The sequence below is a fragment of the Lissotriton vulgaris genome, chromosome 4_1, assembly GCF_964263255.1.
Source record: "Lissotriton vulgaris chromosome 4_1, aLisVul1.2, whole genome shotgun sequence".
NCBI lineage: Eukaryota > Metazoa > Chordata > Amphibia > Caudata > Salamandridae > Lissotriton > Lissotriton vulgaris.
In genome coordinates this window covers 589886572-589904813 of record NC_141691.1, presented here as the reverse complement: position 1 = coordinate 589904813, position 18242 = coordinate 589886572, and the positions used below count along the sequence as shown (strand labels likewise).

General features: G+C 45.3%; 1 protein-coding gene across 1 annotated transcript in view; it reads left to right on the top strand.

The window, feature by feature from the left end:
• Positions 1-18242, top strand: part of NPSR1 (neuropeptide S receptor 1) — a 1161350-nt gene that overhangs the window by 1058797 nt on the left and 84311 nt on the right. The window contains exon 6 of the mRNA XM_086966827.1: positions 10128-10308. Coding sequence (XP_086822953.1) covers positions 10128-10308 — 181 coding nt within the window. The remainder of the gene's footprint in view (positions 1-10127; positions 10309-18242) is intronic.

Sequence of the window (18242 nt, the reverse complement as noted above, 5' to 3'; positions counted from 1 at the left end):
GCAACGATGCGACTGCATGCATCGGTGACACGCTTTCCCAGCGATGGGACGACAGAGGCTGCGGCGGCGACACGCTTCTCCGGTGAAGCGGCAGTGTCTGGTGAGACGTCGATCCTCTTCTCCTGCTATGCGATGCGCTTCGGCATTGTGAAGCAACTGCGGCAGTTCGGCAACACGCTTCTCCTTCGTGAGTCACGCTTCCAGCTCCTTGCGACACTCAGTCCCTCAGAAAGCCCAAAACAACTGTAGCCGCTTCCAAAGAAATCTTGAGGTGCTGGTGGTTGAAGTCTGTTGTCCCTGAGAGTTCACAAGGAGGCAAGCTCTATCTCAAGCTCTACTTCACAAGTTGAATAAAAGTAGCACAAAGTCCTTTCTCCTCTCTTTGGCAGTCAGACAACCACTGCAGGCCAATACCTCACGCTTAGGGATAGTGTCTCCTCAGTCTCTCTGGTGCCTCTCCTCAGCAAAGGTTTCTTCTTATTCCCAAAAGTGATCTAAAGTTCTGGGGTCTTGGTCCCCCTTTTTATAAACAGTTTCTCTTTGTTCTCTGAAGTCAGAGAGGCCTTTGCCTTGTCCAAACCAGTTCTGGTCAGTCTTGGAACACTCTGTTTACATGACTCCTTCTTCCCTTTCACAGTGCAGGGCAGGGACATCAGACGCACCACGGGAGGTCGAGCCAGCATTGTGGAGGGAAGGCATGGCCCTATTAAAGTCCCAGGTGCAACTCCTACCTCCCATCTGCATTCATATCTCTCTATTTAGCCCTGTGCTGACTCATCCTGTCTCCTGGAACCCACAGCCCCTGTCACTCAAACTCCAGACATGGAAAACACAACCTAGCAGAGGCAGGGGTAGATGGTTAGATAGTAAAATACCTACTTTCTAAAAGTGGTATTTTCAAACACAGAATGTTAAAACCAACTTCACTAAAAGATGAATTTTATCATTCTGAGTTCAGGCATACTAAACTCGAATTTCTACCTAGTTCCCTGAGTCAGTTAGGATTATAAGATGTAATATTCAAACTGCCCATTCTGGCCTAAGGGGAGCAGAAGCCTTGCAATAGTGAAAAACGAAAATGGCTGTAATTCACTACCAGGACATGCCACACACATCAGGGCTTGTCCTACCTTTTACCTGCAATGCACCCTGCCCAGGGGTCTACCATAGGGGTGACTAATATGCAGATAAGGGAATGTTTAGGGACTGGCAAGTGAGTGCACTTGCCCAGTCAACATGGCAGTACCAGACTGCACACAGGCCCTGCAATGGCAGACCTGAGACACAATTTACAAGCTGCTTCTGTGGGTGGCACAACCAGTGTTGCAAGCCCACCAGCAGCATTTGAATTTACAAGCCCTGGACACATTCAGTGTGCTATACTAGGGTCTGACAAGTAAACCAAACCAGCCAATCATGGAGTCACTAATCCATACATCAATATGCTATAGAGCATATGCACTGTAGCACTGATCAGCAGTGAAAAAGTGCCCAGAGTCATAAAGCCAACAAAAACAGGTCAGACAAAATACAGGAGGAAGGCAAAATGTTCAGGGATGACCCTGCAAAAAGGGCCGAGTCCAACACACAGCATTTGTTTCTACAGTTGACACTTAGGGAGCTCCATTGGCAGTGTGTAACATGGGCAAGCTTTTGACCGCTCGAAGCAAGGCGTGGGCTCGGCGACAGCTGGCAAAAGAAGCAGCAGCTAAATTAGCGGACAAAGGGGACTCCAGGGAAGAAAATTCGGTACACTCCTCGGCAAGCTCAGATGAGCTGGAGTAATCACTAACAGAATGTCCTGTTCAACCTAGCCCAGGAGATAATTTGGGGAAAGTTGAAATTGGGAAATTCAATATTTGAGAGGTGTCGTCTAATCAAATCACTTATCACGATTCGAATATGGAAAATAAGGTCAAGACACCCGGGCCCCCCCAGCCCTCAAAACAATTTGCGCTGTTTGATAAGAAAATACTGGTGTTTCCTCCCAGTAGCCTGATTCCCACGCCTTCCAATTCGATATTAGATCAGCTTCCTGATATGCCGGCTGGTACTGTGTCTTTAGATAATTCCAAGACTATATTGGCACCCAACACTATTTCTGCAATAACCCACTCTCACGGAATAAAAAGTTCACCAACCATAGACCAAAAAACAGAAGATCCAGCGAGTATAGTTTGTACTTCGGTAGTAAATGATGCAAAATCTGGAAATGTAGTGGACCCTTGTAGCCCTATCCTAGACATGGACACTGAGACTGTGGGTGAAATGCGGATGTCCGTTAAAGACATGTTAAATTTAATTTTAGACGAGGTGAGGGAGATGAAGAGGTCCCAAAAAACAGAACTGGCCTCTATACATCAGAGAGTGGATAAAATGGATAAAATTAAAGAATTAGTTTCCACCCTTCCTGCTCGTCTATCAGAAGCTGAGGAGAGAATTTCTAATTTGGAGGACCAAATGACGGAGGTCAAAAAGGAGGCTAAAAGAGTATTTAAGACAACAAGGGCATAGGAGGTTAAACTTGATGACATAGAAAATTATTATCGAAGATCTAATCTTCGAATAGTGGGGGCTCCAAAAGGAATCGAGGAATCTGATATGCTTATTTGGGTCACATCATTCCTTCAACAGGGAGTGATTCCTGAATTTAAAGGCGACTTAACTATCACCAGAGCCCATCGGGTTCCAGCTCACCCATTCCCAAACTCTACCCTTCCTCGCACTATTTTGTCAAATTTCGCGGATGTTAGGATTAAAGAACACATTCTTTTGAAGGCTATTAAACAGAGGCAGTTTCTAGTAAATGCAACGGTGAAATGTCGAATCTTCTCTGACATGTCCGCCGCTGCGGCCAGACAAAGGAAGGAGTTCGTTAAGATTCTCCACCTATTCAAAGCCAAGGGGGCTCAAGCTATGATAGCTCAGCAGTCGAAGCTAAGAGTTTTGATTAAGGGCAAGTTCTATATGCTGTCCGATGTTGAGGAAGCGCAGGAGCTGCTTAAAGAGATTGAGGATGGTTAGAAAGGTTGAAAGATTCCATTATTCTAACTTTGAATATCATTATCATGTTTTTTTTTTTGGAGTATGGGGGAGAGGAGAATTGAGGGGGCGGCCGTTGGGCTGAAGGGGTGTAATAACACGACACCTCAGTGTTAAGGGATAGAGCTCTGTGGCTAGCGTGGGGGAGGGAAATCAGAGTAGGAGAAGGGCCACAAGCTGGGGGGGTGCTGGGGTTTGGTCGGCGGGTGCTGGGGGGAGAAAAGAATAAAAAATGAAGTCCTTGATGTTACAAATTTCTCCTTTGCTAGGCACAGAGGACAAAGAATTGGTTTTTCTTTTGGTAGATACAGAGTGCCGAGGTTCTTTGATTTGTTTAAGGGGGAATAAAAGTTGTTTTGTTAAAGGTAAATGTCTACTAGAACTGGTTTGAGAATTGTTTCTTTTAATGTGAATGGCTTAAATATTAAGAAGAAAATGCGTGCAATAGAGACATGGATTATGACTGAGAATCCCGCAGTAATATTGCTACAGGAAATTGTAGTGGGCTGGTCCCACAGGTTCTGGTGTAGATATGAAGACACCGTAGACCAAATCAGGTACATGTAGAAGATGTTTATTAGTTCTTCAGATGCAGGTATCATGGGCAAGATAACAGCCCCATCAGGAGCAACCTACTAGCCGCTCAGCCCATCCTTATCTGAAACTATCATGCATCCAACATTCCACCCACACTAAGATTCCAATGAGAATACTCACACTGGGCTGAGCAGCTAGATACAAGAACATACATACAACATGAGGATACCACATTATCCTCTCCCTTTAATAATTGAAAACAAAAGAACAAAAGACTAAGCAAAGGAAAACTAAGCGCAAGAAGAATATACAAACTTCCAAGAAATCTGTAACCCAGGGATGAATAAGAAAAAGCATCACGAGAGGGAAAACAGACATCGAAATTATTAAAGAAGGAAGAAAGCGAAAAGATAGAATTAAACCAACACCATCCTCCTCCTTCAATAACAAACAAATTGAAATTAGAAAGGCATAAATTAATAGCTCACAAAAGCTCACAATATTAAGTAAACAAGAGGGGACAACAAGACCCCAAACAAATCCATAATGGGAGAAACAAAATCAAAGAAAGCACTTCTAGCATTAGAACACTGTGGCAAAATGTAAATAAAAACACCACCCCTCTTGTAAGGAAACACTGTGGGACTAAAACCCACGTGCCAAACAGTTTGCGACTAAAACCCAAAAGTCACAACAAAGGTGGGACTAAAACCCCCTTAAAACAAAGGTGGGACAAAAACCCCCTCACTAAAACGATAAAATCCCAAGGCAGGGATTAAAAACTTTTTGAGGTAATGGGACTAATAACCCACACCAAACTGTAATGCGTGAACAAGGGAACATGGGACTAATAACCCACACCCATCCCCAGACAGGGATAAACTAACTACATGATGAGGTCATGGACTAAAACCCACACCAAAATGTAGCGCAAGAACAAGGGAACATGGGACTTGGAACCCACTCCCATCCCAAAGGATAACACGAGTGAACAAGGGGTCATGGGACTAGAACCCATGGCCTACGGTGTCTTCATATCTACACCAGAACCTGTGGGACCAGCTTGGGCCTCATATCGCGGTTTTTCCCTATTTACCGAGTCTCAGAGAGGTGTTGCACTTTTCTTAAATAAGAATCTGCATGCTGAAATTTTACAAACAGAGGAGGGCGGCCAAGGTCCTTGGTGTTGGGCCACATGTAAATTTAAAAACAAACAAATACCCTTAACCTTTATTAGTTTATATGCTCCTCTAAATGAAAATGTCCTTATTTATGAGGACCTGTTTCAGTCTTTATTAATGGTGGGAAGGGACATTGTAATCAGAGGCGATTTCAACATTCTTATGAATCTAAAACTAGACTCCACTACTGATTTAAAAAAAAGTCTAAACCTAAGTCATTTAGATCTATTACTAACAATGTGAAGACACTCGATCTTTGTGACCCATGGCGTGCGCAGAATCCCTCAAAAAAAGAGTTTACCTGCTGGTCGGGAAGATTTAAGTCATCCTCTCGTATTGATTTTTTTCTTGCTTCTACAAAACTTAATTTTCTGTACCAGAAGACTTTACATAATGGCTTCTCCGACCATGCTATGTTAATCATCGAGTTTTTTGGGGGGGGAGAATAAGAGAACTCTTAAACGATGGGTTTTTAATAAGATATATCTGTCCGATGAATCATGGGTAACATCACTTAAATTAGAGATAGGAGAGTATATTGCACGCAATACTGGTACTGCTCCTCTTCACGTCGTTTGGGACTCCTTGAAGGCTTTTATTAGGGGGGTCGTTATAGGAAAAGATGCAATGGAATCTTCCATCACTAGGAATACGAAGAATTTGCTGCAGCAAAAAATACAGGCGTTAATAGAACAAAGATATTATAAGTCTTCTGTTAGCGTACAGAACCAATTAAATGCTGCTAAGCGGGAGCATAGCACGCATTATTTCGCAAGGAGTGAGGACATTTTTTGCAGGCAATCACAAAAATTCTATGAACATAGTAATTTTACTGGAAATTTTTTTAGCTTGGCAGATTAGGCAAAAAGCTGCGGCTAACATGATTCACCCCTTAAAATCCCCAATCACTCATATGGAAACCTCAGATTCCGGAGAGATAGGGTCAATAATGCTATCTCATTATGAGAATATTTATAGCTCGTATCATAACACAGATCAACAAAGGTTAAATGACTTTTTAGATAAATACCCTCTTCCGATTCTTCCTCAAGTAGACCAAAGGACAATGGCAACTCCATTTTCAAGGGAAGAAATAGAGCTGGTGGTAAAAAGTCTTCCCCATGGTAAGGCCTGTGGTCCGGATGGACTCCCTGCTGAGTTTTTTCTGGTTTTCTTTAGTTCTCTTTCTGAACTATTTTTGTTATTATTAAACTCTAAGCTGGAGGGAGGCCCAATTCCAGTCTCCTTTCAAGATGGAACGGTGGTCAGTTTTTTGAAGAGGGGGAAGGAACCTAAGGATCCAAATTCTTATAGGCCAATCACACTATTAAATTCTGATTATAAAATTGTTACAAAAATACTTTCAATTCGTTTTAATAATGTTTCCGCAGAATTGATTCATCCTGACCAGAATGGATTCATTGCAGGTCGCCGACTTATCACTAACACACATTATTTGATTGAAGCTTTAGATTATTTTGAAACTCAAGAGATTCCTGCTTTAGTTTTACTTTTAGATGCGGAAAAAGCTTTTGATTTGGTGGTTTGGGAGACACTTTTTTTTTTACAGCGTTTTGGGATTCCATCACAAATTATTAATCTAATTCAGAATTTATATAGGGGCGCAAAAGCTATTATTAATATTAATGCAACTATTGTGGGCTTGATTGTAGTTCAGCGAGGTACGAGGCAAGGTTGCCCTTTGTCACCTGCTCATTTCACTTTCTTTATCGAGCCATTAGCAGTCGCAATTCGGAACTGTACATATATTTCCCCTCCCGTTACCTCCATGGCCAAGATTAAATTATATGCGGACGATATAATGCTGTTGATCAAACCTGAGATGCTTTCCCAAACACAGGCTCTCTTAATCTTCGAAGAATTCGAGGCTTTGGGGGGGATATCGAATCAATAAAAAGAAAACGGAGATCTTATTTTGTGGTGGCATAGATCCCGAACTTCATCCCGATATACACAGCTGTATTAATATTAGACCTAAGAGATATTTGAGGGTTTTTTTCTGCCTCTGTAAGAGATTTGTATTCTTTGAATTTTGATCCCCTTATTCAAAAGGTTTGCACGCTGGAACGTACTGCCATTATCCATCTTGTGCAGGGTGGCTCTAATTAAAATGTTAGTGCTCCCCCTATTTAATTTTTTATTTTCCATGATTTCTTGTTCTTTACCTGGCTCCTTCTTTTCAAAAGTTGAGTTCTTATTTTCAGCCTTTGTTTGGGCAAAAAAGACGCCCGAATTGCAATCAGTACACTTTATGCGGATACGGAACAAGGAGGTCTTGCTTTACCAAACCTTAAAGATTATTATAACGCATACTTTGCACAGTATCTGTCAAGATTTAAACAGCCAGTCTGTGGACAGACATTATTTATAAATTTCTTTTTTGACTTAATTTGTCAAGAGATTGAAATTCCCTCCCCGCTTCAGGTCCTTAAATCACCTAAATTTGTTCGCTATAAGGTCCTGATTTGGTTTTTTTTTTAAACGTGGGGCCTTGCTTCAAAGATATTCACTCTCTCTCTTGAATTTAACAACTTCAGTAAGCAGCGCTTTTTCCTTCATAGGTATCAAAATTGGGTCTGAAACTGTTGCCAATTGGGGACGAGCTGGGTTTTCAACTTTGATGAATTTTGTGAAAAATGGATCATGGTTAACTTTGAATGAGATGGCAAGTCTAATCCATGGGAACGTTTTGTTGATAGGCTCGTATAATTTGATCCATAAATCCCTGGTGCAAATTGATCTAGTACAGATCGGTCAATCTATTCAACTGACCAATGATCTTTTTTTGCACTCACGCTCTAAGAACCCCGGAGATTGGAGACGCTACTTAGCGCAAAGTAGGGAGGGAGACTTAAGTTCCAAAGCCATTAGGAAATGGCAGAAAAACGGAAATTCTGAGTTGACTCCTAATACTTGGAAAACTTTAAATACATTTAATTTTAGTGTTTTGAGAGGCGCCAATTGGTGAAGAATGCTTTTCTTTAGTAAATGGCTCTTACATCGTACTCCAGCTGTCATTTCTAAAATGTATCTTAACACTCCATCTACCTGTTTTAGATGTAGACAACAGGATCTGGCTAATTGGACCCATATAATGGTTCATTGTCCTAAAATTAGGATATTTTGGCAGGGAATTTTTGCTTTGCTTCAAATTTATCTAAAGGTTGTGGTTCCCTGCTACGTTAATTTAATATTATATGGTTTTGATCCAGAACTTAAATTGTTTGAACCGTTAGCAAAACTTGTGTATATCGCAATTGCAGTTGCAAGATCATTGGTACTCCAGTATTGGAGGTCAGAGACGGTTCCTACCGTAGATGAGTGGCTTCAAAAAATTAAAAGAGTCAGGAAAAGTGAACATGCATATGCACAAAGGATCGGGAGGTTGAGAAAATTAAAAAAAATATGGGAATCATATTTTGATTAGTGGCTCTGATTGTTAGTAGATTAAGACAAGTAAAGCTTTGTATCTGATGCCTGCACTATTAGTTTCGTTATATGGGTTATCTTAAGTTTTATTATCCAATGTGTATTACTCACTATGATGTATAATGTCAAGTACTTCAATAAAAATAAAAAAATTTAAAAAAAGAAAGCTAGAGCAGGGGGCTGTTCTTTCTCTAATCTGGCTGCCATTCATTGGAATGAACTCCCCTTGGATCTTCGCCTTACGTACAATTATAGGTCATTTAGGACGAAGCTGAAACTTTGTTGTTCCCTAGGATGTAATTACTGACACTTGCAGCCTTTTTAGCCTAGGTACCCTTGTTCTCAGATGCCCGAGTATTTTCCATTCTCATTTTAGAATACAGCATTCCGAGCTCTGTGATATCTGTCGCGCTTAATAAATGCAAATACCTATACTTATATTCACAAGGAAATGGTACAGTGCTGTGGCAAATTTTGCAGGTCTGAGACATTTAAAAAACATGCGGATGTGCCATATTTACAAAAATAAGGGGCACCAGTGTTTTTCGTTACACTAAAAATAGCTTCCTAGCACCAACACAGTCAGCCTTGCGCCAAAGTGCAAAGAAGCCTGCATTGCAGGGATGACTGTTTATGTGCAGGAAGGTATCTCTTCCTGCACATAAACAATCATTAATGGCGTTTTGCTTTTTCTATGATTGCTACAGAATGTAGCACTTATAGAAATAGCAAAAACGAGGAGAAATACCTTTATGGCGCCAATCTAACACCTACTTTTGCATGGTGTTAGATTTTGGCTCTGCCTTAGAATCCTTGTAAATCTGGGGCAACATCAAAAGGCAATGGGTGTCGCGGTGAAACGCCCACGCAACACCTATTGCACGGCCCTATCATGCAGATACCTGCTTGAAAGGGTACCGTATTTACAAAACAGCGTTAAGCCACGCAAAGTGGATTAATGCCGTTTTGTTAATATGGTGTAGAGCATTGTACATATGCCCCTCTGTCTTTGTTGGAAAAAGATTTGCCTTATAGCATGGTTTAGAGTTAGATGATAACAGAAAATATTCTGTCTGATAGATTATTAGTGAATGATATTCAGTTTTCATTTGCAATTGCTCTCGCCATCATTTTATTCCATTTAGGGGATTTTGCAGTGTCTTGAAGATTTTTATATAGCATTGGAAATGGTAGGAATGACAAAAAGTGAATAAGTGAACACATTTTGGTTTGTCTTTTGGGCTCTAACATTTATGTTTATCTAAAGCATATGTGTGCACTATCATTTTTACAATTGTAGTCTCAGATTGAATTTACACATAAAAAAGCAAAATTAAACATGTTATATATCTTATAAAAATAACAGTCTGTGCCTTTGCCCATTGGTCTTGTGGCAATGTTCTGCGTAACTTTAAAAGATGTTCTCCATAACGACAGCAGCTTTTTATAGAGTTGAGGGTTGAATAAGGCTTCTCTCTTTATCTTTGGGGTAACGTCCCTGGTTGATTTAGTTGAGGGATCACTTTGTAAAGTACCATTCCTTCACAGACAATAATATTGTCGTCTGCTTAACCCTTTTTCCACCCAGAATAACACTGACTAAACATTCCTTCAATTAATGTATGGTTCCAATTATATTAGCGCTGACACCATCAAGTAAACAGCATTACTTAAGAGACAGTAGGGAGACATTTTGGCAAAATACATCTTGAAATTCTGTCTTGGAAAGATGTTTGATTTTAGAAACTCAGCCTCATATGTTCCTAGATTTAGGGAGAGCGGGTAAGAAGGACATGACAATACACTACTGTCCCACTATGTTAAAAAAAGGTGACATTTTGACCTTAAGTGCTATTTCTTGACGAACTTGTATTGAAACTGGTTTGTGTCTTATATTTCGTTATGCTTACTTTTCAGCGTTTGTACTTTGCTGGAGTCCTTATTTTCTATTTGATATACTGGACAACTTCGATATGCTGCCAGTGACCAAAGAGCGTTTCTACGCATCCGTCATTATTCAGAATTTACCAGCCCTTAATAGTGCCATAAATCCAATTATATACTGTCTCTTCAGCAACAGACACTGCCGCATATTCAGGTATTGTTTTTAGTGCATGCACTGAAGATATTTAATTCGGCCTGTGTGGGGTTCTAAAGGTGTGACATATTTGCAAAATTAGATATGAGTGTTAATTAATAGTGTGAAAGAAACCTGGAGACCACATCATTCCAAAAAACCCTCAATCATCGGTTCATGCATTGTTTCGCTAATATGCCAAACGTATGATGTACAATATCTTCGTAACATTTTGAGTCATAAGATAAGATATGGTATATTAGATGACAATATACAAGGTTCAAATGAGTCTCTAAAGCAGGAACATGCAACTGAATGCTCACGTTCACAATGATCTGGACTTAAGCTCTCCCAATAAACAAAAAAAAAACAATAGTTTAATATTGATGGTTCGCAGATGATCCATGTTGTGGCCCTTTGCAGGACAACAAATGTTCATTGGTTTTTTCTTGTTTTTATTACTTGGAATATATATTTATAAAAATACTGAAGCTTGCATTTCACAGCTGCTTTTCTGTTGCACCAGTCACGTGACGTTCACTCACAGATTTGTCACATTTCATGTTCCAAACTTATTGGCTTCTAGACTTACAACATCTCACATATATGCAGTGGCAGCTCCTCGGGTGAGTGCTCGGGGCGTTGGGGCGGGGGAGGGGCAGGGTAGGGGCTAGTAAACTCTGGAATACGGCCAAACAGATTTGAGTAAATAAATAAATCAAACTAATTACATTGCGCGCTGCATCGCCGATTTGGCATTGCAGCACGTGCAATTTAATTTGTTTTATTTATGTATTTACTCAACTCCGTTCGGCCTTATTCCAGAGTTTACTACCCCTCACCCTAACCCTCCCCCACCCCCAACCCGACCCACCCCTTCAGCACTCCCTTGAGGAGCTGCTGCTACATATATGATGGTAGAAAGGAGCAACATGGATGAAGTAATAGAGGATAGAGTGTACAGACGCAAATGATGCTCAGGGTTATTGAGCTGTCACTCACACCAAGAGCCGTGAAGTCATAGGTTTTCTATTTATCAGAAAACATGTATCTGCAGAAAGATATCTCGTAGGGGTTTATCCATGCATGTAAACTGTAGCAGACAGGGTTAATAAAGTATTAAGGACATTTGCTGCTATGGACGTAGCTTGGTCAAAAAGTTTGGGGTGTTGCAGTGAGCTTCAATTTCCCAACACTCATGCTGGAACATAGGGGTCTATTTACCAAATTCTCATACAGTGCACTAGCCAAAATTGCTGCACTGTGTGAGAAGGGGAGACTGCCATATTTACGGATGGCACTCTCTTCCCCTCTCCCTAGCACCGGAACACTATCGGGTAGCTCTGCACCACGCACACACCTTTGCACTATAGTGCAAGGGTGTCTGTGCGAGTTTAGTATAGATTTTGTACTGGAAGGATGTCCTTCCAGTGCAAAATACCATGCTTCGACTAATTTTAAAACGTTTCCCTCTTTGTATGCATGCTGTACAGTGAAGCACATATGCAATCTCAGAAAACAAAACAGAAAAAAAGCCTGTCTCCTTGTTTTTTTGTTTAAATCTTTTGATTAGGGTTTTTTACAAGTCCAAGCAAAATCACTTGCGGGACATACAACAAATCACAGGTCTATCAGCATAAACATAAACAGTGCTCAGCATCAGCGATCATGGTTCAACAACATCAAATGAACTCCAGAGTATTGCGGTAAACTATCTCATCATTATATGTCGGTCACGGATATACCTGACCTCTCCAATGGTGAATGAGCTGAGTCAGAGGAAGTTATTATCCCCACTGTTAGTGTGGTACCCTTGTGGGGACGTGTACAGAATTATGTTTGTGTAACTGAGTCGGACTTTGAACTGCCGACTGAAACTAGGCTACTAACGATGGAAGGGGGGTACCTCCCTAACAAAAAAAAAAAACAACCAGGGAATAGAAAAAGGGGGCGGGCATTGGAGGGGGGGGGAGACAGGGGAAGCGCGGTGGATGAGGTCGAGCAATCCATACTATCAGCGTGTAGAGTGGTCGTCAGGTAGTGGGGGCTGGTGTGTATGCCCTAGAGAGGGTGATGGGGGGGGGGGGGGGAAATCGGACCCTCAGCATCGGCAGGCTGTCACCTGAATGGAGACCACCACTCATTGCGCGTCAGTTCCATTACTCAATCGGTGATAGGGGGTCGCGGGTCGGGGCTCCGAGTGGGGCTGCAGGGTGGGGGTTGTGTCGACTCTGGGGTGTCCTCCACGGCTGTCTCTAACTTAAATTGTATGAGAAGATGCGCCCATTCCATGGAGATTGGGTGTTTGCATGTACCTTTTACCTCCTCCTCACTCAGGGTCTCTTCTTCTGCTGCCCCCCACTTAGTTTCCGCTTCTATCCAGGCCGCCTCCGGTGGCCCCGTAGGGGACCTCCAATGCATGGCTATGTTTCTTTTGGCGAGGAGGAGGACCAGGGATGCGAAACGCCATTGTTTTTTCTCAGACTTCTTTTTCCTGTAGATCCCCATGGCGCATGCCTCCCATGTGTCAGCATGTTGGAGGTGGACCAAAGTCTGTAAGGTGTGATTCACCTTAGTCCAATACGGATGCAGGGATAGACAGTGCCAAAACATGTGTTTGAAATTCGCGTTTGGCGTTTGGCATCGAGGGCATTGGAATTCCGTGTCCGGGTAGAATTACTGCAGTTTCTCGGGTGTAAGATAAGCACAGTGTAGGATATTGTACTGTATATTCTTAAAGCGGGAGTTGCGGGAGACTTTTTTAGGGTATTCTAGCGCTTGTGCCCACTCCTTATCATGAAAGACCCGGCCTACGTCATCCTCCCAGGTTTGGCGTAGTCTGTCCAAGGGAACTTTAGTCAGTTCCCATGTGGCCCTATAGTGCCATGTCATTAGGTGTCGACCCGTTCCTATCCGCAGTACTGTGTGCAGTACTGGATGTGTAGGGGGTTCACAACTTCCCAGGTCCCAGAATGTTCAACCACTGTCTATCAGTTGCCTGTGTGTCCTGAATTGTCCCCGCGGGAGGTCATACCACTCGATTAGCTGGTCATACATTTTCAGTTGCCCTTCGTGGAACAGGGCTTCCATTTCCGTCACCCCGCTGTCAGTCCATGCCCGTAGGTCTCCCTCGGTGTAATATCCCTCTTTCCGAGGAAAGCCTACCAAGGGGAGCAGAGGGGAATATAACGGTTGCCCCTTCGACAGTCGGTGGACCCACATCATGCACTTACGGGCTACAGTGACCTGTATCGGGTGCGTGCAGTCCGGTTTGGAGCCTGGCAATAGTAGCCGCCTGATAGCGGGCAGTGGCAGTCTCCCTCCATCACTGACCGTCTCGCCCATGTGTCTCTCCGCCATCCAGTCAGACAGCCATTGGAGTTGCGCGGCCAGGAAATATGATTCGAAGGACGGGGCGCCCAGGCCCCCCTCCGTTGTGGGCAGCTGTAGAGTGGGCAAGGCTATTCTACGTCGCCCATCCCCCCAGATAAGTGTCGTGAGAAGTGTGTCCAATTTGCGAAAAAATGATCGGGGTGGAATCACCGGTAGATTTGTAAAATAATACAATAGTCTGGCCATCATTATCATTTTGGCTACGGCTATCCGTCCTATAGGTGCCAATGGGAGCGTCTTCCAAAAACCGACCGCAGAGCGGAGGCCAGCCAATACTCTACGATGATTTCCCTCATACAGGTCCTCAGGTGAGCGGTATAGGCGCACTCCCAGGTATCTGGGGACCGCCTCGCTTGATTTCAGGGTCTGTGTGGGGTTCCAGATCCGGGCCAAGTGGGTAGATTGTCGACTTTCCCTAATTAACGTTGAGGCCTGACAGGGCTCCGAAGTCCTGCAATGTGTGCCAGAGTGAGGTGAGATCTCCCGTCGCATCCCGGACATATGCAAGCAAGTCGTTGGCGTAGAGGGAGACGCAGTGAAGCCCGTCCGCTAACGGAATGCCCCAATCCTCTCCCTCCCTCCGCAACCGGATGGCCAGGGGTTCCACTGCCAGCGCAAACAGGAGGGGGGAGAGGGGACACCCCTGTCTGGTTCCCCTCTCCACTGGGAACGGGGTCGAGACAAGTTTCCTGATCCGCACCCTGGAGGTGAGTCCTCTGTAAAGGAGCTGGGTGTGCGCCATCAGTGTGGGGACTATCTGTATTGCCCGCAGGATGGCAAAGAGGTGGGGCCAGGTCAGGGTATTGAAAACCTTCTCTAAGTCAAAGATCAGGCAGGCCGCTCGCGGAAACCGGTCTGCGACACTGTCTTGTATGTGAGCCAGCCTGCGCAGATTGTGGGAGGTGTTGCGTCTGGGCACAAAACCGCATTGGTCGGGATGTACCAAGGTCGGGAGGATTTGACTATAGTGGTCGGCCAGTATCTTCCCCAGAATTTCACAGTCCGCATTTAACAATGTGATCGGCCTATAAGAGGCCGGGAGTGTGGGGACCCTGTGTGGCTTCGGGAAGGTCACAATTAGCAACTCACGGAACGATTCTGGTAACATGCCTCCGGCTAGGGCCTCTTCAGGTCCTTCTTGTCCGCCTGAGAGATTGCGGGCATGTGCGACAGGCTTAAAAATTGAGCAAGATCACGGAGCGCTGCCGGCGCCGGGGCACGATACACCTCAGCATAGTAGTCACGGAATGTGTGTAGGATGTCAAGTTGGGACTGCTTAAGCTGTCTGCTTACGTCCATGAGTTCTGTCACGGGGTGGGGCATCGTGTCCTGTTTGATCAACCAGGCTAGGAGCGCGCCCATTCTGTTACCCTCCCTGTGCGCCCTAGCAGCGTATGCGCAGAAGTTATACTTGCGCAGGTCTCCCATGGCTTCTGCATGCACGAGCTTCGCTGCTGAGAGTTGCGCTAGTGTGGCTATTTCCTGGTCCACGCTGCAAGAGAGTTTCGCTAGCGCCTTCTCCACTTCACCCAGCACCTGTTCTAATGTCCGCCGCACCCCCACCACCTGTTGGATGCAATGGCCCCTGGCACTACCTTTGTATGCGTCCCACTCTATCGCCCTGGAGGAGGCTGTGCCAGCGTTACACATGAAGAGTTCCCTGATATAATCCACGTGAGTTTGACGGAAAGCTTGATCTGTAAGGCACTCCTGGGGTAGTTTCCATGTTGGGACAGGGAGGCGGGAGGCCTCCATCGGAGGACCACTACGTGGGCGTCGTGATCTGATATGACTCGTCCCAGATAATCTGTGTCCTGCAACTTGGGTAGCAGGTCTGTGGAGCACAAGAACCTATCCAGTCTGACTCGCAGGTCATGCGGGATGGAATGGAAGGAATATAGTCTATCTGTTGGGTGTAGTATCCTCCATGCATCTACCAGAGATCAGTGATCCAACCAGCGGCGCAGACGATCTGTCTGTTTGTGTGCCAGTGAGTGTACTGGTGGGGGATGTGATCTGTCTAATTGCAAATCTAAAACAGTATTGTAGTCCCCCCCTAAGAGCCATGGGATCCCTACGTGTCGGGCCAGTACACCTGTGAGGGTAGTCCAGTAGTGATCTTGGTTTGTATTGGGGGCGTACACACATCCTATTAGTCTCAGCTGGTCCTCTAGCAGACCAGTCAAGATAGCGTATCGACCCTCCCTATCAATGAGTCTGGTATGTTCCTTTAAGGGGACCCCCGGCCTAACCCATGTAAGTGTACCCCTGGCAAAGGCTGAGTACCCTGTGGCGCATATCACTCCCCGCCATTTCTTGTGTAATCGATCCACTTTCTGTGTCGTCAGGTGTGTCTCCTGTAGGAGGGCCACCTGGGCCTGTTGTCGCTTGATGTAGGCATACACTGAATACCGCTTCCTGGCCGTGTGCATGCCCCTGACGTTTAGGGTGGGGAACTTGTAATCGGTATTCGATGCTTTATAGGCCATGTGTCACCCGTGTAGTCTGTGTGTCTCCCTTGCTGTATGTCTCTCTCCCGCACCCGTCCCTCTCCCTCCCAGTCCACCCCGCCTGCCGCCATCCAAGAGGTCCACGCTGCGCACTCCGTCCTCTCCTCGCCCGTCTAGGGTAAAGTGGAAAAAGTAGGTTGAAAGAGGGGGGATAGAAAACCATAACTCTGGGATATGATCCCAACATCGGGGACCCACTGCCAGAGGCAGTGCGTCCAAACTGGATTGCATAGAAGAATAAACTTTAGTTCATTATCACAGGGTCGTGGATGGGTATCGCTCCGGCCGTCGCCAGCGCAGCTCCGCGGCCAATGATCACTGCTGAGAGATGTCCACTCATGTCGTCTCTGTCCTTCATGTGTATGGCTGGGCTGTGGCGTCCACGATCGTCGTGTACTCAGTAGAGCAGACCAACTATCGCCAGGCTGCGGGTTCCAATGAGCGGGATAGTTCTATAGTGAAGCACAGCCTGGCCCACGACCTCCATCGACCACGTCAGGTGACCCAATCTTTTAGTAGTTCGTCAGATCAAAGTGTCAGCTGTCTGTGGGTTACCAAGGGGGGTGTCACCGAGCCCTCCTGGGACACAGGTGCGTCACTGCCCTCGTCATCTGAGCTGAACAGATGGGGGCCTTCCTCCAGGTCGGATCCTCTGTTCTCGGAGTCTAAGGCGGCCACCGCTCGAAGGACTTTCCGGCGCTCAGCAATAATTTGCGTTAGATCTGGGGAGCCCGTTCCGGAAGGGCCGGGTCGTATCTCCAGTTGTGCCAGGGTAATTTTCCGAGGCTGTTGTCTGGTTCTGCGCGTCGTCCGGCTGTGTTGCGTGGACGAGGCATTGTCTCGGTGCTGCAGATGTTGTTCTATCCATGAGTCCGCCTCTTTTGTGTCCGTGAAGAAATGCGTGTTCCCGCCGTGGACGACCCGGAGGCGGGCCGGGAACAGAAAAACATACTGCACGTTCCATTGACGCAGGGTACGTTTAACAGCCTGAAAAGTAGCTCTGCTTGGGAGTAGTCCGGAAGTAGCATCACCTGCTTGTCTTCCACCTGCAGGCGACCGTGCGCCCTGGCGGCGCGTAGGACGGTGTCCCGATCTCGTAATTGAAGTAGCTTGAAGCTTCAGTAGGAACAGTCGGGGCGGAAGGCCCGGCCTGGGCCTTCTCGTGGGGACCCGATGCGCCCGTTCAATGGAAAAGTAGGGGGTTAGATCCTTGGAAGGCGTGAATGTTGCGATCCAGTCCGTGATGTACTTGATCGGGTCGGTTCCCTCCACCCCTTCTGGCAGATTCATGACGCAAATGTTGCACTGTTGCATCGCTCCCGCCAGGCACAGCCGACCTAATCAGGCAGCTTCCTTCCGATTCAGGCTCTCCAGCCCCGGCCGCTGTTAGGTTTGCGCGACAGTTCTTCGCGTATCCGCCATCTTGAGAGGGCTGATCGCGGGCGCTGCCGACAGAGAGCTCCCGGCTCCCTCACACCATCCAGCCGGGAACTAGGCACATCGGGGCATGCCTCACCCCTTCCGGAGTCAGTCGCTTGGTTTTGCAACACTTATAGACCCATATAATGACACTGGTAGCCACGGGCGCCGGCCAGCAGCCAGAGCCTCACGAAGAGACGTCCGCCATCTTGGCTACCTCGGCCACGCCCCCCTAAAGCCTGTCTCCTTGATAGTGGCTATTTGAAATGGGTGTTATATTTTTACGCAAAACTCTCCAATTATTTTAGTAAATAGGGTTTTGTGTCAAAAACCATAGGTGGTTGCATGGGAACACCCATGTACCACCCATGGAATGCCCATTCGGCGCCAAGTAATACAAATAAGCTCTATGCTCTACTTTACATTACTTTCAAACACATTTCCTGCACAAAACAAGATTTGCACTGGAAGTAAATTGGGAAAAAAAGATTTTGCATCGATATGCGTCACTTTTGTTATGCAAACTTTGCGCAAAATCTTAGTAAATATACCCTATAATTTTAAATATTAACATACGACAAGCAGGGGATAAGGGCAGTGAAAAGGGAGCATAATGGTAGGGGTAAGTAAGAA